At 46.2% G+C, this 25,245-nt stretch overlaps 1 protein-coding gene across 1 annotated transcript in view; it reads left to right on the top strand.

Moving 5' to 3' along the window:
- The first annotated feature begins 8,820 nt into the window (after nucleotides 1–8,820).
- The window catches only part of FPGS (folylpolyglutamate synthase), a 28,702-nt gene continuing 12,277 nt past the window's right edge, over nucleotides 8,821–25,245 (top strand). The window contains exons 1-10 of the mRNA XM_088453370.1: nucleotides 8,821–8,985; nucleotides 13,097–13,225; nucleotides 15,709–15,762; nucleotides 17,236–17,300; nucleotides 18,238–18,352; nucleotides 19,607–19,684; nucleotides 19,768–19,829; nucleotides 20,934–21,036; nucleotides 22,336–22,413; nucleotides 22,491–22,638. Coding sequence (XP_088309496.1) covers nucleotides 8,857–8,985; nucleotides 13,097–13,225; nucleotides 15,709–15,762; nucleotides 17,236–17,300; nucleotides 18,238–18,352; nucleotides 19,607–19,684; nucleotides 19,768–19,829; nucleotides 20,934–21,036; nucleotides 22,336–22,413; nucleotides 22,491–22,638 — 961 coding nt within the window. The 5' untranslated portion in view covers nucleotides 8,821–8,856. The remainder of the gene's footprint in view (nucleotides 8,986–13,096; nucleotides 13,226–15,708; nucleotides 15,763–17,235; nucleotides 17,301–18,237; nucleotides 18,353–19,606; nucleotides 19,685–19,767; nucleotides 19,830–20,933; nucleotides 21,037–22,335; nucleotides 22,414–22,490; nucleotides 22,639–25,245) is intronic.

Raw genomic sequence — 25,245 nt, forward strand, 5'->3', positions numbered from 1 at the left:
CCCACGAACGGCAGGCATTCCTCCATTTGTTCAGCCCCCCCCCCCCCACCTGCCTACAAAACGGGGTGAGCTGTCGATCAACATCGACAGCCGCCCCGTTTTGCCGCGAGCTCCGGAGCGAGTGAAGGTCTCACTCGCTATGGGGTTCGCGCACGTGCATTGTGCACGCCGCGCGTGCGCACTGGGCCACCATTGACCCGCTTGCGAGCGGGTCTGAATGAGGCCCTAATTTCTTCCTTATGAATCATGACCTCAGCACGACAGCCTGGGGTATCGGTGGAAATCTCATTATGATCCACATGCTGTCAGTAATCAGGAATCACACTGTTGTTTTTTTTTACTGAAACGAAATCTGTAAATTATCTCCTGATGGATCCTCCCAGCTCCACCTCTGTGTGTATACACCCCCCAATAAAATGTACAGGATTGGGTTAGGATCTCCCTGACACATTCTTACAGTATACAGCACATCACATTAATGAGACACACTGCTAGTTACAATAACCTTTGGCCCGTTGTTAACAGAAGTGCAAACATCAAAGTGGATCTGCTCGTAATGATCAAGTACCAACAAAAGGTAACAAGCTGGGTTCATTATGGGGCAATGACATCCTGCATGCCACTTGTATATATGCTGGATACTTTTGCTATGAGCTGCACTAACATGTATTTGTACAGGAACAGTCACCCATCTGCACAAATGCCTGAAAAGAGGGGTTATGCTTGGAAGATGAATAGTGTATGCCAGCGATGGGCAACAGGCGGCCCTAGGGGCACATATGAGCTTTCAGTTGCGGGCACCAGCCAGCTCCATCCTGTTAATTGCTTGTTATAGGGGTTTAACAAAGGGAATGGGGGACGGGAGGACTTGTCGCACAGGCAAAGTTATTTGTATAGAAATATAATCAGCGGTATCACAATACCTATATGTACATATGTCTGTACATATACAGAAATACCACTAGTCTCACCTAGTTGTACCGCAAATGAAGCAGATCAAGTAAAGAGTTTTGTATTCAATAGACCTGTGGATTAATATACAGCTAAAGGGGAAGGTCCTTTCAGAAATTAGAGTAATTAGTCATCTGTGGGAAAGGTGGCTGTGACCAATATTCTTATATTAAGTGGTAATCATATGAGTCATTGTGACATCCTATCCACATTGCTTGTTCTTCTGTAATCTCTATTAACAGCGGGCTATCTCATTAAAGTAATTCTCTCATTGAGTGTCCGATGCTTTATGTATGACACTCAAAAGCAGAACTGAAATATGAGCAACGTCCCTGTTAGTCTGTTGTTTCCACAGGCAATTTGTCCTCCGGTAGTCTCTCACTCCTCATAGATAGCTTATAGCATAGGTGAGGAGCAGTAGAATGAGGAGAGGCAACTGTATGCCTGGACTTTACTGAATTTTCTCATACCCACTACTCATTTTGAATAAAAACATTTATGGGTACTACTGCTATAAGACTACACGTATATTTACTGGAATTTAATCTCATTATATTGTATATATTATTCCAATATTTCGCCAGTCCCAGGGTGCTCTCTATTTTTAATTGTATTTATATTATATGTATTGTCTCATGTACTTTGTATAGTGTATGTGTATAATTCTCCTTCCTTTTTTGGATATTTAGTGGACATTTCTATGGTTCCTTTTAGACATATGTAATAAAGGTTAATTTTTAAGGACATACTTCTATGTCCGGTTTTTGATTATTTAGTATAAGAGTGCTCGCACAACAGAGTTTCTTTTTCTGTTCTTTTTTCCATTTGATCTTAAAAATGTGTCAGTGAGTAATGAATACACCTGTGCACCTGTTAGGTGACCTGGAAAACGTGTCCTGTGTGGGATCCTGAGGGCCGAGTTTGATAACCACTGCTATAGTAGTATATACCCTGTAGTCGTTAAACAGTTAAAAGTAATTGAAGCCAGGAGATCTCTATCAGCTGCACATGCAGACATGACGACAATAAACGGGTATTATACAGTGCCACCTGTTTACAGTCTCAGCCTTCGTTTGCTGACATCTGTGGCTCTGTTTAGTTTATAATTTATTATTATTAATTTTTTTACACTCAGTAGAATTAAAATGCTTTGTTCTAAGGTGTATATATATATATATATATATATATATATATTTACTAAAGTGCAGGTTTTTAGAAGTGGAGTTGTTGCCCATAGCAACCTATCAGATTCTAGCTACTATCTTCTAGAAGGTGCTAGATAAATGATAACTAGAATCTGATTGGTTGTTATCGGCAACATCTCAACTTCTAAAAAGCAAACACGCACTTTAGTAGCTATACCTCAAAATGTGTATTTTGTTTACAGTATAATGTGCAAAAAGATGGAGAACGTCTCTAAGTAGTCTGGTTTATGTTTTGCTCCAAATTAATTTCTAATATGAATTAGACATAAACAGAAATATGGCAGTGTGCAGCTCCATTTTTATAAGTAACTAGCGCAGGTATGGCGTTAAAGTATTTCTTTTGTTCTCCTGGGGGTGTCAGATACAGACAGCGATGGACATCTTGTGCCAAAGCACCTGTCATTGGGCCTGATTCAGTGGTGGGCACAATGGGCGATTGCATAAGCTGTAGATCGATGTTTTGCTACTGCGCATGTGGAAAAACAGTACCGCGCACGTGTAGTGATGGACTAGAGACGGCGGACGCACAGAGGATTTCCTCGCGAAGTGAGTGACAGGTAGTCATTGTTTGGGGGAGGTAACAGGGGGTGGCTAGAAAAATGCAGACGTGTCAGGACCGTTTTCTGCGCACGCCGTAGTGTTGCACTGGGAAGTCGTTGGCAGTCGGAGATGTCCCGGTGGCTTATCAGAGACGCACATTCTAAGACAGAATAGGCTGTCTCAGATATTCGATGGTGCACCGATGTGCGACCGATGTCCCAGATGTTCTGGCTTTTGTACATCTGCGGCGGAGGTGGGCATCTGAATCATTAGCTTATTTTCGCAAGTCCGCTGCATTCGATATTGCTGCTGCGAATACAACTACGTCCATTTATGAGTCAAGACAATTGTCCAGTATTTATACATGGACAGCACATTACGTTTTTACCCTTCTTACCAGGAACGTTGGGTATAAGACCCACAGTTATGATAACACTGAAACTTTCATCCCTGTAACGTCCTGTAAGTTTCCTCCAAATTAGCTTAGTTAAGAAATAAACTATAATGATTTGAGATGCTGTAGAGCCATGGAATAAATCAGCCCCCAATTGAACAGGAAGACCTGCGAAAATGGCCGGCCATGATCTAGAAATCCACCATGGAAACCGTATATAAAACTACAAAGAGAGACTTACACGCAATCATAACAAGTCACAGTATAGCAAATAAAAACAAAATCACTTGAAGTAGCTGATAGGGTGTAATCAGTTTGTTTCTATACCTCCCAATTTTTTACCTCATGATTTTTGTGGGCCTGCTCTGATTCCTGGGCCACGAAAGAGGCAAAGTTTTGGCAAAAAGTGAGTGTTTCAAGGTGGATTGGGGAGGCATTTAGAATGAACAGGGATGGGGTTTTATTTTGTCTTGATTTATCATGTGTAAATGATGGGCGCTATGGTATTTTTTAAAATGGTATGCAGTTGGGAAGCCGGCGGACCTAATCCCGACAGCCGGCTTCCCAACTGTCATCTCCCGCCAAGGGTCTAAAGACAGGCATTGATATGCCGATGCCTGTCATTAGACATATGCCGGGAGCCGGATGCCCGGCATCCCGATCGAAGGGACGCCGAACGCGGATGGCTGCGGGGGGCTTAGGTTTAGGGATCCCGGGGGGGACTTAGGGTTAGGCACCCTCCCGGGAGGTTAGGTTTGGGCAAGGGGAAGGGGGGGTTAGGGTTAGGCACCCCGGGGGGGGACTTAGGGTTAGGCGGCGGGGAAGGGGGGGTTAGGTTTAGGCACTTAGAGGGGTAAAAAGGGTTAGGCACTGGGGGGAAGGTTAGGGTTAGGCACCCCTAGGGGAGGGTTAGGGGGTAGAAATAGGTTAGTATATACTTACCTGGAGACGATCGGGATTTCCTCCTCTGCAGGGATGCCGCTATCGGGATTCCAACCGCCGGGCGGTAAATCATACTGATTCCCTTCAAACAGTAACCATAGCTTAAAAATGGGTTAGGCATGGGATGCCAGCAGTCAGGATTCCGGCTGTCAGAATCCCGACAGGGCTAGCATACCGACAGGGCTAGCATACCGACACTTGTTGGACGTAATGCTAACCCTCCCTCCTTGGTGCCTAAACCTAACCTCCACCCCTAGTGCCTAAACCTAGCCTCCCCCTCCCTGCACCCTAAACCTAACCCTCCCCTCTTAGTGCCTAACCCTAACCCTCTCCCTAGTGCCTAGCGCCTAAACCTAACCCTCCCCACAAACCTGCTACTTACCTTCGGCATCCCGGCGGTTGGGATGCCGGCACTGGGAATCTGATCGATGCCGGGATTCTTGCGTTGCTAATGTAAGCGTCTGCATCCCGACCACCAGGATGAAGACCGTATACCCTTAAAAATACTGTATACCTACAAGACAATACAAAAGAATATAAAGAAACAGTTCACAACAAATTTCCTGCATCTGCCCATGGTAGCACTCAACTTTTCCAAAAAGTATATTTTGATCAAATTATGGCCCTCCCATGATTTGTTAAAAGCACACCCACTTTGTTTGGTCGGGTGCAATAATTAGGGTGATCCCACCAAAATTGGAGCTATTTTAAGTTGGAGTAGTTTGGGAATAAATAACAATTTCCTTTATAAAGAATAATCAATATAATGTGATTCTCAATCAGAGGGTATGATACTAATGGCTGTGATGATTGGACATGACTGAATGTGTACAGTTCAGAGCCAGATCATCCATTAGGTAACCTTCCGCCTAAGTTGTGTGGGTTTCCCTGACCCCAGGCTTGTCGACCTTTTGGCTACCTCCTCCAGGTCGGCACTGAGGGGGCGGGGTTCAATGGGGGTGGGAGGATCTGGGTGCAGCAGAGGTAGGCATGTCTGGGTTTCATAATCGTAGCCCCGCCCTGCCCCCTGCTATGCAATGCACTGCAGAGATTACCTGCTTTGTGGAGCAGGAGGCAGAGCCACGATGATGCGATTCAACGATCATTGCGTTCGGCCGCCTGTGGAGTAAACTGGGCGGCTGTAGCCGGGTGACCCCAAACCGTAAGACTAACCCATATTCAAGTCTTGTTAGGGGTAAGGGTTGGGGGGAGAGATGCTTTGGGCCCACATTCACTTTAATAGTATAGGTTACATAGCAGTCTGTGCACAGGGCACACAGTGACATTGGTGGGAGTGGTGGGTGAATAGGATAGGCTACATAGCAGTCTGTGCACAGGGCACACAGTGATATTGGTGTGAGTGGTGGGTGAATAGGAGAGGCTACATAGCAGTCTGTGCACAGGACACACAGTGACATTGGTGTGAGTGGTGGATGAATAGGATAGGTTACATAGCAGTCTATGCACAGGGCACACAGTGACATTGGTGTGAGTGGTGGGTGAGTAGGAGAGGTTACATAGCAGTCTGTGCACGGGGCACACTGTGACATTGGTGTGAGTGGTGGGTGAATAGGATAGGCTACATAGCAGTCTGTGCACAGGGCACACAGTGACATTGGTGTGAGTGGTGGGTGAATAGGATAGGCTACATAGCAATCTGTGCACAGGGCACACACTGACATTGGTGTGAGTGGTGGGTGAATAGGAAATGTTACATAGCAGTCTGTGCACAGGGCACACAGTGGCACTGGTGTGAGTGGTGGGTGAATAGGAAAGGTTACATAGCAGTCTGTGCACAGGGCACACAGTGGCATTGGTGTGAGTGGTGGGTGAATAGGAGAGGTTACATAGCAGTCTGTGCACAGAGCACACAGTGACATTGGTGTGAGTGGTGGGTGAATAGGATAGGCTACATAGCAGTCTGTACACAGGGCACACAGTGACATTGGTGTGAGTGGTGGGTGACAGTGCTGCTGCCACCAGTCTGTGTAGCGCTGCTGGTCAAACGGGCCAATCCCACCACAGGGTTCCTATGCAAAGCAATACGACTACAACACCTCAAATAAAAAGATGTTGGCATCAGCGATTTCATTGTGGGCGAAGCTACGGGCAACAGCTAGTGCGAAATATAAATCCAAAAAGCAAAAGCATACATTAATAAAATGCGTCACACATTTCCGTACCATATCCTACAGACAGTGTAACAGCCAATGTCAAAGATTAACTCCAAGCTAATATTTGCTATTATTGTTGCCTACACACTGTGCCCTTGACAGTTAGAACAAACAGCTCTTTGGGCTGCGCAAACTGTCCCCTTTCCCACAGTAACCGAATACGGGATTCCGCCAGCTATATGTGTGGCTTAATGTATGTACTCTCCCACAGAGCCGGTATTAGGATCACCATGTGGGGAGCATTTACCTGTGCGTGCGCAGTTGCAAAACATCGCTCAACTACGTGAACACCAGAATTACGTATGGATTGCGTGCGGCTCAGAATCCGGCACATGATGTCCAGAGGGAGGATATATGTGAGTGTCGTGATGCCCAGAAGGAGTATATGTGTGAGTGTCATGATGCCCGGTGGGAGGATATATGTGAGTGTTATGATGCCCGGTGGGAGGATATATGTGAGTGTTATGATGCCCGGTGGGAGGATATATATGAGTGTCGTGATGCCCGGTGGGAGGATATATGTGAGTGTTATGATGCCCGGTGGGTGGATATGTGTGAGTGCCGTGATGCCCGGTGGCAGGATATATGTGAGTGTTATGATGTCCAGAGGGAGGATATATGTGAGTGTTATGATGCCCGGTGGGAGGATATATGTGAGTGTTATGATGCCCGGTGGGAGGATATATGTGAGTGTTGTGATGCCCGGTGGCAGGATATATGTGAGTGTTATGATGCCCGGTGGGAGGATATATGGGAGTGTCATGATGCCCAGTGGGAGGATATATATGAGTGTCATGATGCCCGGTGGGAGGATATATGTGAGTGTTATGATGCCCGGTGGGAGGATATATGTGAGTGTTATGATGCCTGTGACAGGATATATGTTAGTGTTATGATGCCCGATGGCAGGATATATGGGAGTGTTGTAATGCCTGTGACAGGATATGTTAGTGTTATGATGCCCGGTGACAGGATATGTTAGTGTTATGATGCCCGGTGGGAGGATATATGTGAGTGTTATGATGCCCGGTGGGAGGATATATGTGAGTGTTATGATGCCCGGTGGGAGGATATATGTGAGTGTTATGATGCCCATATATGATAACACTCACATATATCCTCCCACCAGGCATCGCAACACTCACATATATCCTCCCACCGGGCATCATAACACTCACATATAGCCTCCCTTGGACATCACAAAATTCACATATATCCTCCCACCGGGCATCATAACTTATGATGCCCGGTGGGAGGATATATGTGAATTTTGTGATGTCCAAGGGAGGCTATATGTGAGTGTTATTCATTAAGGTGAGCAGGCCCATTGTTCACTGTAGCCCCGATTTGGCTGCCGGCCATTCCTCAAACTCCCAAAACTGAAACTTTTAGATGGCATTAGCCCTCTCTTATTTCTATTGGAAGGAGGTCCGGAGGATAAAGAGTGATCTCTCCGCCTAATCCTGCCCTCTTTGTATGCATGCCTGAACTAAGGCCCTGATTCAGACCCGCTTGCTGCCGCAGGCAGCTCGCAGGGTCTGTGGGCGTTTTTTTTTTGTGTGTCTCCAGGCCGCTCGCAAAGCTGTGGGTGTCCCCCACAGCTAGTGCGAGTGGGCTGGAGACCGTCGTGATTATCGCGACCATTGGGCTTGCGACGACCCTGGGATAGGGTCTCGGCTGCCGCAAGCCCGAGTTGACTCCCTGCTCTCATAGAGCAGGAAGTCCACTACTGACATCACTAGTGATGTCAGTAGGTCCTCCCACAAATGTAGGCGTTCCTGAGGGAACGCCTGCGTTTGTGCAGCCACCCCCCCAACTCGCCTACAGAACGGGGCAAGCTGCCACTCACCATCGACAGCCGCCCCGTCTTGTAGCGAGCCCTGTAGAGACTGAATTTGTCGCTCGGTGGGGATCGCGCATGCACACACCAGACACGGCGCATGCGCCGGGTCCCAACAGCGAGCCGCTTACGAGCGGCTCTGAATCAGGCCCTAAGGTCACACCTGCCTCTCACTCACTGTAAACTTACAATGCTACTAATTACATACACAGAAAAAAAAAGAATGCAAGTGCACTATACAACAAACTTTACTATACAAAATTATAATACATTTTGCATCCAATAAAGAGAGTTTGTTTGCATAATTTCAAAGTTATTGGCTTATCCACCACGTCAATGTAACCTCATAGTCTCTCACATTCAAGGGATTCAAGTCTACAGCGTGGGACTCCCCCAAGCCAGCCCAACCAAACCACCCCAGACACAACACTAGTGATAGAAAGCAAGTGAAGTGGTAAAGTGTATTAGATAAGTGAGGTCACACCTGCACAGTCACTTTCAATGCTACTAATTACATACACAGAAAAATAGAATGTTGGTGCACTATACACTGACACTTGTAGTTCCACATAGAGCATTACTAGCATTCAGCAATACTATGCGTGCTCTTGTGACAGTAACATGACAAGTGTCAGGCAGGCCACACAGGATAAAATCATGGCTCAGTGCCCAAATGAGGGCGTGTGCGTGACGTCACCCAGCTAACCACCCACGTACCGAAGTAAAGTTTCCTGCCACACACAAGATGGCGGCGATGTTCTGCCTCTCCGGGTTCCCGCGGGGTCAGGGGGTGTGTCCTGCGCTCCCAGCATGGCTCCACCACGGTACCGAGCAGCAATACACGCGGTGCTCAGACAGCTTCCCTACCAGTGTGGCGGAGGACTGCGGTTCCGAGGCTTCAGCGCCCAGGCTCTCCCGGCGATCAGGATGGAGTACCAGGTAGCTGCTGCCCGAGAGCAGGGGGGGAGAGAGGGTTACATCAGCCTGACACGTTGTTACTGGGGGCAGGAGGAGAAGGGCCCCTCACTCACCTGCTGCAGTTGTCCCGATTTTTCCAGATTGTTCAGTGCCTGCTACTCTGCATGTTGCATTCAGCTCTTATTGCAGTGCATAACGTTCTGTACCATAGTTCAGTTGAATGAGCATGACTTGATGGGCAGTGCAGGGCAGCAGTGGATGGTACATTGCAGACGTATTATTGCATCCATGCTCTGTACCCACAGCAAATACCCCCTGGAAATGATTTTGAAATGTTGGCCAGCTACAAGCTCCAGCTTGCTATGCCAGGCTGCCTACCTCTGAATAAAACTTTGCAGTATAGAATGATGTAGAGTATATAATGTCCAAGCTCTGTTAACAGTGACCTAAATCTAATGCTGAAAATGTATCTCTATTTATACTGCATTATAAATATTGTTTATGGTTAGATTCAATTGTGTGTGTGTGTGTGTGTGTATATATATATATATATATATATATATATATATATATATATATATATATATATATATATAATTTTTTCCTAAATGTCAGAGTTTACATGTGCAACAAGGTCTGTGCATGTATTTCCATACATCTATTACAACAGTCTTGCTGGCACACCATAGAGGCATCATAATGTTCCCCAGAATTCTATTTGTGAAATAAGTAACCTAGTGAAGAACCCTCGCTGCTGGTGTACTTGCCCCTATAAACCTGTTACGGTTGGACACATGGTCTATGGGGACGCACCAGTTCTTCTGTTTTTTTTTTTTTTGTTTTTTTTGTTTTTTAATACTCCACGCATTGCTGAGACAGTATATGTCACCCAGTGTTATTAGAGAACGTGAACGGCATCTATATAAATTACCTTATATTGGACAGATCTATAATATTATTTTTCTTTAACTGCAGTTCTTGAAGTTCAGGTAATTGATCTTTATGGGGGAGGGTTGCTGGTGATATATTTATCTCTAACCTGTTTAGTGATTACTTAGCTGTGTTTGCAGAAGGATAAGATCAGGTTAGGGCCTATAATTACCACTTTCACTTACATCTGCTCTGTGCCATGTCCTCTCAGCCTGGTAGGGAGGTGGCGTCACTGACTGAAGACCACCATCACCTTCTCATGCCCGTTTCCTAGGAAATGTAATAAGAGTGGTGGGTTTGTGAATCACGTGGAGAAGTATCATTACACGCTGCGCACATGCTGTTAGGAGTCATCTGAGTTCACACACAAGTGTACTGCCAGAGTGTTACTCTAGGTACACACTATGCGACATGTTGTTTGAACAGCCGACCAATGACCTTATTGCGTAGTGCGTCTGCGGGTGTGTACAGATGATAGGCCTGTGAATGACGTTGTTCACAGAAATATCTGGTCGGCCCTACAGCACAACCATTGCCTATATATCTTGCACATTATCATATATAGGTACACCTGTGTGTACGGACGATCACAGCTGGGCAGGGATGTCTCATGGGCTGTGCCTTGGGGCGGCTAACATTTTCCTTTTCTCGTGGCGCACGTCACCTGGCTGCTGTAAGTGTTCTGCCTCCTGAGATGAAACTGGGGATGCTGGCAGGAGCTCTGTGCCTGCAGTCGTGGTTGGTAATTTGGTTTGTGGCTCCCCTGCCCTTAAACTAAAACAATTTTATTGTGCCTGACGCTGGCATCTGTAGCTGAGGACTAGGGACCTGCCCTCCTCCGTTTTCCAATTTCCTAGCTGCCTGTTTTCTGTCTTCTTGATTAAACATTAATTTCTGGACTGTGTGTTAGACAAATGTCTCCTCTTATTAAACTTGGCATTAGAATACAGTCCAATTATTATGCAACAACACTTTCTAACTGGAGAACGGAGCTGGATATTGAAGTAATTGGTGGCCTTCTCCAGTTTATTGACCAGTCCATGATGTGTGTAAGTAAATGTAGCATTAGCAAATACTTTTTGAACTGAGCTGCCGTGATTGCGTTGAGCGATTAAAGTATGTGGGTCCCAGGGACCAATCACAAATTTGGGGTCCCACCTGAATGTAAGGTTTTCTGTCATAAAAATGAAAGAGAAACAGCTTTGTAAAGCATTATTTTGCTCTATTATGCTACACATTGTCACCTGCAATTGTAAAAATTAAGTGTTGGGGCCATTCATCACGAAGGTAAAGCAGGAGATATCATCCTGCTTACCTTTCTCTAGCGGATTGGCCCGCTGTCCCCATACACTAGTATCACAGATATCTCCTGCTTACCTTTCTCTAGTGGATTGGCCCGCTGTCCCCATACACTAGTATCACAGATATCTCCTGCTTACCCTTCTCTAGCGGATTGGCCCACTGTCCCCATACACTAGTATCACAGATATCTCCTGCTTACCTTTCTCTAGCAGAATGGCCCACTGTCCCCATACACTAGTATCACAGATATCGCCTGCTTACCTTCCTCTTGTGGAATGGCCCGCTGTCCCCATACACTAGTATCACAGATATCGCCTGCTTACCTTCCTCTTGTGGAATGGCCCGCTGTCCCCATACACTAGTATCACAGATATCGCCTGCTTACCTTCCTCTTGTGGAATGGCCCGCTGTCCCCATACACTAGTATCATAGATATCGCCTGCTTACCTTCCTCTTGTGGAATGGCCCGCTGTCCCCATACACTAGTATCACAGATATCTCCTGCTTACCTTCCTCTTGTGGAATGGCCCGCTGTCCCCATACACTAGTATCACAGATATCGCCTGCTTACCTTCCTCTTGTGGAATGGCCCCCTGTCCCCATACACTAGTATCACAGATATCGCCTGCTTACCTTCCTCTTGTGGAATGGCCCCCTGTCCCCATACACTAGTATCACAGATATCGCCTGCTTACCTTCCTCTTGTGGAATGGCCCCCTGTCCCCATACACTAGTATCACAGATATCGCCTGCTTACCTTCCTCTTGTGGAATGGCCCTCTGTCTCCATACGCTAGTAGTGCCCTGCAAGTACGGCGATGAAAGACATTGCTAACGATCCGCGGGAGTGCGCATCGTTAATGATATCTTGCATACACACTGGATGATATTGAACACGATTAACGATATCATTCATATCATCCAATTAATCGCCTAGTGTGTACGTGGCTTTATTTACAGTCCTGTGTTTCTGAGCAATGTGATCTAACGCTGCAATTAGTGCTGGATTAGATATTAAAACAGCACAAACTGCTTCATAGAAGCTCAACCACCTCATCTATTTTGTTTATGGTACGATATAGCAGCGATATCGTTCCAATCCGTCGGATCGGCTGCTATTTCGCACTGTTTATGGGGGCCTTAAGCCTTGAACAAGTGATAAAGTACCAACCAATCAGCTCCTAACTGCCATTTTTCATGCACAGCCTGTAAAGTGACAGGAGCTGATTGGTTGGTACTTTAACACTCTCCACTTAATCACTTTTTTAAGGCTTAGTACACCTTTCCCCTATGTGTGTTTTAACCTCAGTAATGTTTTGGCTTCCTGAGAGAGCGCTGAAGACCCTCTCTGTTTGCAGCGCAGTGTATTTTGAATAAAATGTGATGTACCCTCCTGCATTAGTTTTACCTTAACGCAATCTTTTTCCCATCATGACACGAGCTCTGCCTGTGCCTTTTGATTTATTGTGTCCCTTAGCACCTCCAGTGACTGCTCTTGCAGGGTAGCACTTTGGCGAGAGCATTCTGATGATCTGATTGGTTGCACATTGTTTTGTCTCCACCCACTTCAAAACGGGAGCCATCTTTATGGCCATCTATAGCAGGAGATGAAGATTGGTACCCGAAATGGTTCACTAACCCGGATACTGAGCTGCCAGTATATCTTAGCCTTAGTGCCTCTTTAAATCCAGACATCTTGTCAGTGTATATTAATGAGTAAAACAGTTTTGTCAATTTTCTGCACCCAGATTGGCGCTCTCTGTCTGTGTATGTTATGCATTATGTTTACACACCTTTTATGTAATTGTTTGCTTGTATTTTCTGTTTTGCATTGCTTTGTTTCGGCAGACAGCCAATAGCTGACTTTGACTCCATGCTAACCGGACTGTTCTTGTTTATAGGATGCCATACGTACCCTTAACACCCTGCAAACAAATGCTAGTTACCTGGACCAGGTGAAGAGGCAACGGAACGATCCTCAGGAACAGCTAGCGGCTATGAAGGTGTTTCTGGAGAGGAGCGGCCTGCATGTAAGTGATCGTGCGTGTGTGTGTGTGTGTGTGTGTGTGTGTGTGTGTGTGTATATAGATATATATGCACTAGATTTGCTGTGTTGAGCCGCAGAGTTTTATAGTCTAATTCAGATGGCAGAAACGCAAACAGGGTTTCGGGGGTTGCGACCGGCACTGCAGTCTGACTGCTCAGCATCCTGTTTCCTGGACTGTATGTCAGACTTTCCCTACCTGGCCTTCAATGCCCATCAAACCACCCCACGTGCCCCATCAATATATAACTGTACAACCCGTGTGTAGCAGAGGGGGGGCAAAGACGTAGCATCGGCTGCAGCTCAGTCGATTATCGGACTTCTGAGTCGCTAGCTCCTCGCTGCTGCCCGCAAACTGTCCCTGTCTGTCAATCAATTTGTAAATAAATCCTTACGGCGAACGAGATCAGTAACGAAACTTGACACATGCGCAATAGGACTAAGGCACATAGTGTTCCTTCTAGGGCACTCGCGCGTGCGCACCCAAAAATGGGACGAGAAAAAGGGCGTATCCTTAAGACGTGCCCCCTTGTCATCACTCTTGGGGCGTGCCCAGCTCTTACTGACATCCTGGGCTGCCCCCAAGCTCTCCCCTCACTGTGAGTAGATGCTGTGCACTGCACAACAATTCTGCCCGCCCATCCCAGTGGGACTTTAAAGCCCTAGGTTGGGGATGGCATCTGGCACCCCCGGAAGGCTGCTTCAGCAGGGCGCCGCCATAAGGGCAGGGCGCATTTTGTCATTTCGAAATCGGCGCAGCACCCTGCTAAACAGTCTAGCAGGAACGCATGACGGTATTGCGATCCTCTTTGAATAGGGCCCACAATTGTTTGTTCAACAACATGGATTAGGAAGGAGATGGAACAACTTAATTAGGTTCAAACAGTCCCTTACTAGAGGCTTTCGTGTTCTATCTGCACTATGTTATTAATGTTACGTTTATAGGTTCTAACTTATGGAAACTAATTTCTTGTTTTCTCTAATTGGGGCCCCAATGCCTACTAACCTCTAGAATAATGTACAGAATAAGGACCTGATTCAGAGCCGCTCGCTAGATGCGATTGTTTGTCCCCGGTGTATGCAAATTCGGCAAAGTGACGGCATGGCAGGCGCTCGCTCGGAAAGGCATAAGTACGCCCACTTTGTCTGGGCGAGCGATCACTTTGTGTATGCAGACGCCCATTAACGTATGTAGAGACGCCCACTAGCGCACGTCATGTCCAGGAAGTTTATTAAAACATTGGTACATCGAGCACCATCGGAAGGGCTTGTGGTTACCTTACCGCAAACACTACAAGGATTTCTGTTTAAAAAAAAAAAAAACAGGCTGGTGACGTGTACTATAACGCTGCCTGTTAATTATGCACGCCTTAAAAACGGCGTTGCAACACTCCGGCACACCTGCGTTCGCACCTCCAGTCCCCCGTTATTAGTGTCCTGCCCCTGTTACCACCCACAAACGGCCTCTCCTGTCACTCATTACACTGGGCTGTCTTTGCTGGGCGAGCAAAGGATTTAAGTTTCCCAACAGGTTATTTCACTCTTGAAAATAAATCCAATAAATAAGTGTACCCACAACTGTAGAATATACAGAATGTTCCCCTGCTGTTACATGGTCATGGTACTCCTGGTTGAATGTATGAATTAACCATGGTTAGATCAGTGATGGGCACCCCCAATATACTTCCAGGGCCCCCTGTGTGACCCACCAACCTGCAAAAGGCCTGCACATTGCCCGCCAATCCAGAATGAAAAGAGAACCCCAAAATCACGATGGTATCCCCACATTACTCATCCCAAAATGCCCCCACATGCCTTTTACTTGCTGCAAATGACACCATATGCTACTCAGACTGCCCCAAAATAGCTCTGATCCCCCATCAAAGGCCACCTTATACACTCAGACCACACATGCCTCCCAGACCTTCTTACATACCCCTAGCATGCCCCTTATTTGCCATTGAGACCTCCCCAACATGGCTCTTGGGCATCACCTCACATGCCACCTGTATGTCACGCAGTCCTCCTCACATACCATCCACATGCTGCTCAGACTTCACCACTTGCCCCTGCCATGATGCTCAGACTTCCCTATATGCCGTCTGCATGCCTCTCCGTCCTCCCCAAATGCCCCTTGCGCGCCTCTCACCTAAAATACTTACCTCTGTATAACTCACAAGTGAAGATGCAGTTCGGCACCAGAGCATTTACAGTGAGAAAACACTCAGAGCATTCATCCGCATAACTGACTGACAGACAACTCTGCAATATCCCCGTAGGCTCCAAGCCAGTGTAATATGTTGTGCTTGCTGTGCGGAATTTAGACACCAAACAAATAAACGATATTGATAGTAATACACATATTATAACACCCAGAGCACGAGCAGCGGATCCCACCATGATCACTCTCTCTCTTGCCCAGTGGTGAACTTGCCCTTTAGTGAACTAACTCTATTCCTGTGACTCCAGGTTGAAGACTTGGATCAGCTGAACATAATTCACGTGACCGGAACAAAGGGCAAGGTGAGTCCTGGGGTGGGGTGGGGGGGGGGGGGAGTGCAGATTTCAGGGGTAAAGTTATTTATTGTTATATTGCTCCTCTGTATTATCTGGTGATATCGCTTGTAGTTTACAGGTCCCTGTTATACGGCTGATTCTTTTATAGGAAACAAATAGGATGACATGAGCCTGACTGTGATATTGCTTGTAGACAAGAGCTTTAGACTAATTGCATTGCTTTTCTCTTTTGGCTTCTGTCTTTAATTTTCACCAGAGCCTTTATGTCCTCTCTACAGTTTTTGTTCCCTTGTATATGACACAGAACTGCTCTGGGGATGTGTAGAACAGAGCTAACCTATGCCATATCTACTGGAGGAAAAATAAACTGATTAGTCTATCCTAAAGAACTTTATTGTAAATTACAGGAAGACGTCAGAGTAAAATACAGTAGTCTGCATAATGATCGTTATTTTCCAGATGGTCTTATTTCACTAAGGTATAATGATTTACAAACAGTTGATGGTAAGTATTCCAATATATGATTGGTGTATTGCTGATTTTTATGTCCATCATATATTGGAATACTTACCATCATTCAATACAAAGTGGATTTCCCTTTACCTAACGGATTATCTGCGCTAAAGTGGACAGTATTTTGGTATTAGGACATTTTTGTATGTATGGAGATATATAGCGTTCCCGCTAGGATGTTTTAGCGGTGAGCAAAAAGCGCCCTGCCCTCACAGCCTGCGGGTGCCGTCTTCACCCACGGGTCGCAGTGTCCCGTGGGTGGCGAAATGTGCGGTGACGCGGTCACCGCCGGTGAATAGACGCCGGGCGCATTTGCCCGGTATCTATTCTCCCGGTCAGCAGCGCTTGGGGGCTGCCCGGCGTGTCTGTGTGCCGGGCACGCCACCAAGAGTGACGAAAAGGGTGATGCGTCTTATAGACACGCCCCCTTTTCAATGGCCTCTGGCGTCCACTGCGGTGCCTTCTCTAGCTCCGGCTGCCTGCCACCGGAGCTACAGTGAATACATATAGATTTTGTTATAATTTCATTCCTTGGCCATATTGAGTGGTTTTTATTATGATGTTTATGGTATAATGTGTTTGTTAAAGTATGCCAGATTAAATGAATGTGTAATTATCCTTATCAGCGCGCCCTTTGTGCTTTTATTGGTTTTTTGTTTTATACTCGTGCTTTATCTTCTCTGTACGTTTTCTCTTTGTCTAATTTGTAAACTAACTCATTTCATTAAAAGCATACCGTTCTTACAGTATATATTATTAACCACTTTGACGGGAGCCTTTCTTTCATCTATAAACCTGTCTTAAACTATGTGGTCATATATGTATAACAGCATTACATACAGTATATCATTTATTTTGGGCAGTGTGACCATGTATTTTCTTGTTTGCTTGATAAATTTCCAACTGTTTTGCATCATATTCTATTTTATTATGTGTGTACTTAGACTTTGCTCTGGTCTCTTTAAGGGATCCACATGTGCCTTTACAGAGAAGATTCTGCGTAACTGCGGCCTGAAGACGGGTTTCTACAGGTACTGTTGTCCTCTCCCAAGACTACACCAGGGGGTATTCATAAAATACTGTAAGCCATTGTAACTAGTTCATCTTAAGGATGGTGGACACTATTTGCTGTTCCTTGATACTTGTGTCAAAATTTAGTTTTAATACTTGTTTAAGATGTGACCAACTTAAAGGCCCCTACACACTGAACAATATAGCTGATGATCCGGCGCATTGGAACGATAAAACTGCAATATCCTTCCTTGTGTATGCACGATATTGTGCATTGGGCCCTCGGATCGTCTGTCGCATTGATGGGTACACGGTACCCACCTTTACTTCTGTAAATGAAGACCTATGGTTTTTCAACGTGTCTGTTATAAGTAAGCTGAGGATGTTGTACAGATCGGTGCAGTGGTAATTTCAAAAGAAGTTTTCTGACGCGTTTAGTTCACCAGATGAAGATATGGATTACTTCACAAAGAAACGCATCAAGTATTCTACTTTGAGACTACCACTGAACCAATCTTAACAACTTCCTCAGCTTATGGCATAGGGATGTCCCAGAGAAGGATATTACCACTTATATGAATTAAAAGTAGCCCAACCTTTAGCAAAGCTTGTGTAAAGTATATAAAATGTCTGTTGCTTAGACACAGGGGTGCAGCTATTTTGTGGGTGGAGCCTGTGATATTCACCAAATTAATTTACCAGGAACCAGTGACTTCATTGATCTATCCCTGGAACATTGGGTCCCCCAGTGGTCGGTCAGGGTAGTGCTTTTATGGAAGAAAATGTTTGCGTTTATGGCCTTTTCCACTGCAGTATTTTCTTGTTGTGTTCCCTGCAGTGTATGTATCTTCCCTGCTAAAGACGTAACCATTATATTGGTACATTAACTAGGAGCCTGAGAAAGTTGTAATGGTTCAGCCTGTAACCTGTGTCCTCTTGGATTCCCTCCCTCCCCAGCTCACCACACCTGGTGCAGGTGAGAGAGAGGATCTGTATCAATGGGCAGCCAATCAGCAAGGAGCTATTCAGCAAATACTTCTGGCAGGTGTACAACCGCTTGGAGGAGACCAAGGTGAGTCAGCGACTGGGACTTTGCTGTTAGATGTAATTAAAATGGAATGAAGAGAGAGATTAATCAAACTTTCCAAAAAGTATAAATAGGCGTTGCCCATAGCAACCAATCAGATTATAACTATAATTTATCTAGTGCATTCTAGAAAATTGGTTGCTATAGACATCTACATCACTTTTTCCTTTTGATAAATCTCCCCCTAAAGTCCTGAACATACTTTTTAATTGTGCTTTAGAATGTCAACTCCGGCCAATCACAGATTTATGCAGAAGTTGCTCACCGCATGCTGCTGAGTACTAGCAATTCTGTGTCGCAATCATAGTTAGTGACTTTAAGCAATACATACAGTCCTGTGAGCAAGCGAGTATAACTTCCACTACCAGGTTACATATCGTACATTTACTGATGTCTATGTCCTTCTTGTATACAAACATACTATGCAAATTCATTCTAGTACAGTTCTCTCTCTTCGGCTACATACATGTGATTATACTCTATTGGAGAGCAGTGGGGCCTGGGGCATTTAATCCTGCTCTGTCTGAGGCCAAAGTTGTTTAATCATTAATATATCACCATCCAATTCTGACCAGCTTTGTGCATTTATTGCTTGAGTCGGTAGAACATAGAGGCTTATTTCAGAAATATAATGTCAGTTTAAAGGCCGTATTGTCGCTGCAGCGGTTAGTTTATCGTTGTTCCTGTTATCCTGAATAGAGAAAATAATAGCCATGGTTCCGATTTAATGTGGTCATAGGATAAAGGGTGGGTGTAATGTGGTAAGCCTGTATTTAATGTGATTATGTGAAAGGCTCCTTTTGTTATGAGATCAGTCACAGAGCGAGCTCCCTATGGCTACTGGTAATGAATTGTATGGCTATTAGGATTCCATGCTGCAAATCCAGCAACTTCCGTTCTGTAGACCTCTGTGTACTCAGAACATGGTCTGGACTGAGGCAGCATCACGCCTACAGGCAAACTGTTTCATCCTCACTTGCTCATCAGTGTAGGGGTTAAAAGTAACAAAGATGATCCCAACTGAGAAGATGTTTCCTTAGGACGCTAGTGATTAGCTGGCATACTGCGGTAACTAATATTGCTTACTGACCAAATATGTCTGCCATCTGACCCTGCTGGGGAAGACCCATTCTAATTGCTGCATGTTAAGCTTTGCTGTTGTAGCCGCCGATATCACTAAAGCGCTGGTTGGTCTGATCCTTTTTATGTTTCACGCTCTTCCTTCGGAATCTGCCTCAGAACGATGGGTTGTTTTCCATGCCGCCTTACTTCCGATTCCTGACGATTATGGCATTCCACGTGTTTCTGCAGGAGAAGGTACGTATTCCGTGTTACTGGTGCCTCCCTGCTCCCGGACAGATTAGCCAGGCCTACGACTCACCCGCTCTGTTCTCACGCAGGTGGACTTGGCTGTGTTGGAAGTTGGGATTGGTGGCGCTTATGACTGTACAAATATCATAAGGTCAGTATCAGACAGTATGGGACGGATATAGGAAATGGCTGTCCAACGGTAAAACTCAGCTGTGACCTTTATTGTGACACTTAAGGAGGCTCCTGGGTTGAGGAGGTCTGTAGGTTAGAGCTCTGCATATTTATCTTGGAGTCTGAGCGTTTGGTAGTAAGCTTTAATGATGTAGACAGGAATTCTCATCTGGTTTTAAATGGTCCTTTTTATTAATGTAACTGATGTATAATTAGAAAGTATGATCTGTTTCTTCAAAGGATTTTTAATTGACGTAACGGGGTCAATTAAATTATCAGCGATGCAGAGCGCACGGGATGTAGTTATTAGACCGGCGGACGCAATACCGCCGATATAAATACCCACACTTCCTGCCCGACACGGGACTTAACATAGGTGTTGAAATGCCGACGCCTTTGTTAATCCCGACGCCGGAAGACCGACCTCCGCCATCCTGATCGTCTGACGGGTATGTAGAACACCTGAGGATGGGGGGGGGGGGGGTAGGTTTAGAGACTCACGGGGGGACTTAGGGTTAGGCATCCCCCGCCCAGCCCTGAGATAGGTAATGGTCAGGCTCCCCCCGGGAGGGTTAGGTTTAGGGTGTGTTTTAGGTATAGGCACCCCTTGGGGGTAGGTTAGGGTTGGGCACTAGGGAGAGAGGTTAGGGTTAGGCACCCCTAAAGGAGGGTTAGGGGGGTGGAGGGGGGGGGTTTGGATACTTACCACCGCCTGTCGGGATCTCCTACCACTGGGTTTTCACTGTCGGGTTTTGAGCCGCCGGTATTTTAATCCATTCCAGAGCGCGCCATCAGCTGTACGGCTGATAGCCCTTAAAATGCTGACTTTAATTTGAACCACTATCAGATGGGTAAATCCCTATGGTGAAGGGTGCCGTTGCCGGCATTTCTACAATGGCACGATGTGGGCGCTGAAAATTTTCCCCATAGAGGCAATAACTGCACCATCAGCGAGATTTATTACACTCTTACGAAGTGCAGAACTTTTTTTTTTTTTATAGGTTCAACTTTTTTTTTTTCTCAATTATTTCCCTTTTAATGCAGGTTAGTCATAAGTTTTTATTGATTCCTCTTTTTCCTCCAGGAAACCCATAGTGTGTGGGGTGTCGTCACTTGGTATCGACCACACGGCCATCTTGGGGGACACGATTGAAAAGATCGCCTGGCAGAAAGGGGGAATATTCAAGGTTAGGAGGACGTTATCCATTATTGAGTGTGCGGCCATTTGTGTTGTTTGTACTTCCGTATTGCTCGTTCTAGCCATACTGTCCACTAGGGAGGCATCGGCTTAGGTCATCACTGACAGCAGAGAAATGGATTTCTGTCAGGCAGGGCCTCAACTCTGATCATGTGACCGTATGTCACATGTCCCACAGGGGACCGTAATCACTGATAATCAGCCGATCTTGCAGTCATGTCTGCCATAAACACATCACTGGTGTAATCTACAGATGTGTCCTCATGCACTATTGCTGCGGTCGCGTCAAACAGCCCTTATCGGCTCCAGGTCCTGTGCGGCTCGGCTTGCACTGAGCGTCTTTCAACCGAAAGTGCATCTTCGTCACAAACTAATTCTGCAAACCGCTTCGCGAGACTGCAGTGATTCAGTTGATATGCGACACTTGTAGATCTATGTGCGCCCGAGTATGAATCTGTATACGCTACAATACAGCAGCCTCAGCTTTTTTCAACGCCAAGTTCCGATGTGCTTCGTATACAGACTCTTGACGCGCACAGATATACAAGTGTCGCATCTCGCATTAATCACTGCAGTCCCGTGAAGCTGTCTGTCACATTCGTTTGCGACTAAGACGACTTTTTGGACAAAAGACGTTTGGCGCAAGCATGGCGTATGCTAGCGGCTCACTCGCGCAGCATGGTGTATTGAGCCCTTGTAAGTGACTCTATTGGTGTTCCCATTTTTCTATCCTCTACCTCTGTACATCTTTGAAAAGTAATCTAATAACTTTATTATGCGGTGTTAATACAGCTCCCACTTTCTACAGGAGACCATTTCTTGTAGATAATACTTCTCTAATATGGTAATCGCAACACGCACAAGTTTCAGCCCGTACGATTAAGTGTAGCTGAATTATAGCGCTCCCTTTAGTCTTTGTCCATTTTGATGTTGGACCCTGAGAAATTGCAGCATTGTTGAAGTTGAATGAACCAGGCCATAGGGCTTATTTAAACAAATGATGCAAATAGAACATGTGTCCAAGCCCATAATGACCAATCGGGGATCAGCTTTCATTAGTCTGACTGTACCAGACTGCTAAAAGCAGACATGAGTGGTTGCTATGGACTAGAGCTCATTATTGCTGTTTTTACCATGTTAGTGATGGCGAATGCTCTTTAAACCAGGAATAAAATCTCCACTGTTGTGAGGCTACAGGACATGCTGGTATATGTAGTTGTAGGACAGGAAGAGCCGCATCTGCTTTAAACAGTTTGTGCTTCCATGCCTGAATTCTTGCTTTTCTCAGCTAGGTGTTCCAGCATTCACCGTTCCCCAGCCTGCAGGTCCCCTAGAGGTCCTGAAAAACCGAGCCCAGGAGATTGGGGTAAGCGTCTCCCCATTATATGATCCCTTCCACCCCACCTGCCTGGCATGTTCACCCATTATTGCTGTCTGTTATAGTGCCCCCTGTACATGTGCCCAGACTTGGCAGAGTACGAGGAGGACAACCTCTCTCTTCGTCTCGGGCTGGCCGGAGACCACCAGAAAACGAACGCATCCCTGGCACTGCAGCTGGCACAGACGTGGCTCCAGCATCAAGGCTGGCAAGGTGCGTGGCACAGAACACAGATTTGTGACCATTTTATATGTGTAAAATGTTTTAAGTTTTTTTTTTTATATATAAATATATATATATATGTTCGTTTTAATCTTTATGGGCCCCTGTGTGGACCAGTCAGGGACAGTCACACCTATAAGCATCTTGGTTTTTCAATCCCTTTAATGAAAGGGGAACTGCAGCTATATTTGTGCATTCTTGTTCATCATAGAAATAAAACAATGAAAACTGCGGTTATGTATTTAAATTCCATCTATCGGTGATAAATGATTTGAGCTGCCAGGGACAGTTTAAAAGTTGTCACAATATTCTTGACACAGGTGAATGCATTAGAGTATTTCTCAGGCTCCAATGTACTAAAGTCTTTATTGTTCATTGTGTCATAGAATCAGAAGACCAATCCTATTCTATAATAGAGGGCAAACGGCGAAAAGAGCCTTCGGAGTAAAAGTGCTGTGGGTACGGGATGCCAGCGGTCAGAATCCTGACAGCCGGGATTTAAACTACATCCCATTGGTGCAAAGGCAGCTCCTCCCTGCGGGTGGGAAATGTCACTTTTCTGACATCTGCTGTTTCTCTAGATCTTTTTTTATTAGGATTTTTCATCTAGTCTCTGTTAGTAGGACTTTATCTATAAAAATGTGGTCACTCCCATTTCTTGGAACAGTATCATTTCTACTTCAGGGTCCATAGGGGGTCCACAGGGTTGACCTTGGGGTATAGGTTGGGAACCAAATCCGGGCACCACGCAGTTAAAGCTTTTAGCTCCCAGGATGCACTTGGGTCCACTCTCCCTATAACCCCACCCCCAGCCAGAGGCACCTCAGTTTAAGTTGTGCCCGGCCGGAGTCGGGTCACCGTTTAGTGCAGTGGGGAGCTGATTAGCAGCCCCTAAGCTATATATTTTTTTCTAAGTACAGAGTTTTTCATTTTTACTTTGGACTTTCAGAGCGGCAGCGTCGGACTGTCCATAGGACGTCTAAGCTGCCGCTCCGTCACCCCGCCGGCGCTGAGACGCCAGTACAGATCTGGGGATCTCAGCGGGACCCCAGAGTCTGTACTAGCCGGACTCTGCGGGCGCCCAGGACTGCTGCCGGATCTACGGGGAGCATTTAATATGCAGTCCTGTGCCTCCGGTCTCTGGGGACAGACCGGAGGCGCCGGCAGTGGCGGCGGGCCCCCCATACCCCGTGTGTCCACTAGACCACCAGGGACTTACTGATCGGCGCTGGGAGCCGGCGTCCCGGGAGGTTAATAGCCGGCCAGGGGAGGAAGCTTTCCCTGTTACAGCGGCTCCTCCCCTCAGCTCAGCGCGCCTTTCAGTATGTATAGTCTGGCGTCGCTGAGCTGCTTCCTCCGCGGGCCACGCTTCTTCTGAGGTCTCCAGCGCCCATTTTCTTGTGGTGCAGTGGCAGAGCTCCGGAGATGGCAGTGAGTCCAGTCCCCCTGCGTACCTCACCATCAGGTCAGTGTACACAGCGCTGTAGCCTTCCCAGACACTGAATCTGGGTAAGTTGAATGCAGTGTAATAGTGCAATATATTATATGACATGTTTATGTATATATGTATATATCTGCATGGTATGTGACTTATGCTAGTGCTGACTGTCTGTATTTAATTCTCTCACCTGTCAGTGTATATCTATCCCTTTTCCTTATCTGCCCTAATACAGCTGTACTTAGGGTGGTTCTGAGACCTCACATTTATATACTTGTTGATATTTGTGAGGTTTGTCACATACTGTTGCGTGCTGCACGTTGCCACATTTTCGTTAGAACTGTGTGTTGCATACGCTGAAAATGGGTCCCTGCGGCTAATTTTAGCATCAGTCAGGACCAGTATAGCACTGCTTGATATTTCCGCCAAGATTGGTCAGATATGTCTGACCAGGAGATAGTGCGTTATACGGCACCCATTTTTGCTATCCTGCAAGTCATGTGCTGCAGGTGTTAGTGCGGAGGATTTAACTCATAAAGGGTTCTGTGTGTGGCGTCATCTGGTGCCGGCCCCTTTCACGACCCCCTTGGGCGGTTTGTTTTCTCGGGATCCTCTTAATTGTGGATCGCCGGGCGGGCCCCATTGTTGTACCTCACCTGGGGGTTACTTCACCATGCTGCCCTTTTCATCTCAGGGTATCTCGCAGTTTCTTGCACTCTTCCCCTGTGACACAGGCTACCGCTCCCTGCAGGGGTTTTTCGCAGTATATGAATTCCCCCTGGTGCCACAATAGTCTGTCATTCCCCTTTGCAGGGATTACCACAGCCACCCTGGGTGGTGTCGTTTTCTACGAAACGCAAATTGGCGTGGTTGACGCCCTGTGGTTACTTCCCAGTTGGCTCTGCGTGAACTGGATACTGTTTTGGGCTCTTTCCCTCTTACACGGGGGGAAGCCTATTTCAAGTATTATTATCCCTGCTTTAGGGCTGGTGGCAGGTCCATTCTGGTTCGAGTGAATGTTGACCTGCACCTGTATCATACACCATCAGTATTGCGTGCCTTCTGGTTCCCTGTTGCTGACTAGCGGGGGGATCGCATGGTGGGACTCTGGCTGTTGTCAGTTATGAGGTATTACAACAGTGTTTGGCCTCCTGTCCCAA

This window comes from Taudactylus pleione, unplaced genomic scaffold, assembly GCF_031769625.1.
Source record: "Taudactylus pleione unplaced genomic scaffold, aTauple2 ptg000579l, whole genome shotgun sequence".
Taxonomy (NCBI): domain Eukaryota; kingdom Metazoa; phylum Chordata; class Amphibia; order Anura; family Myobatrachidae; genus Taudactylus; species Taudactylus pleione.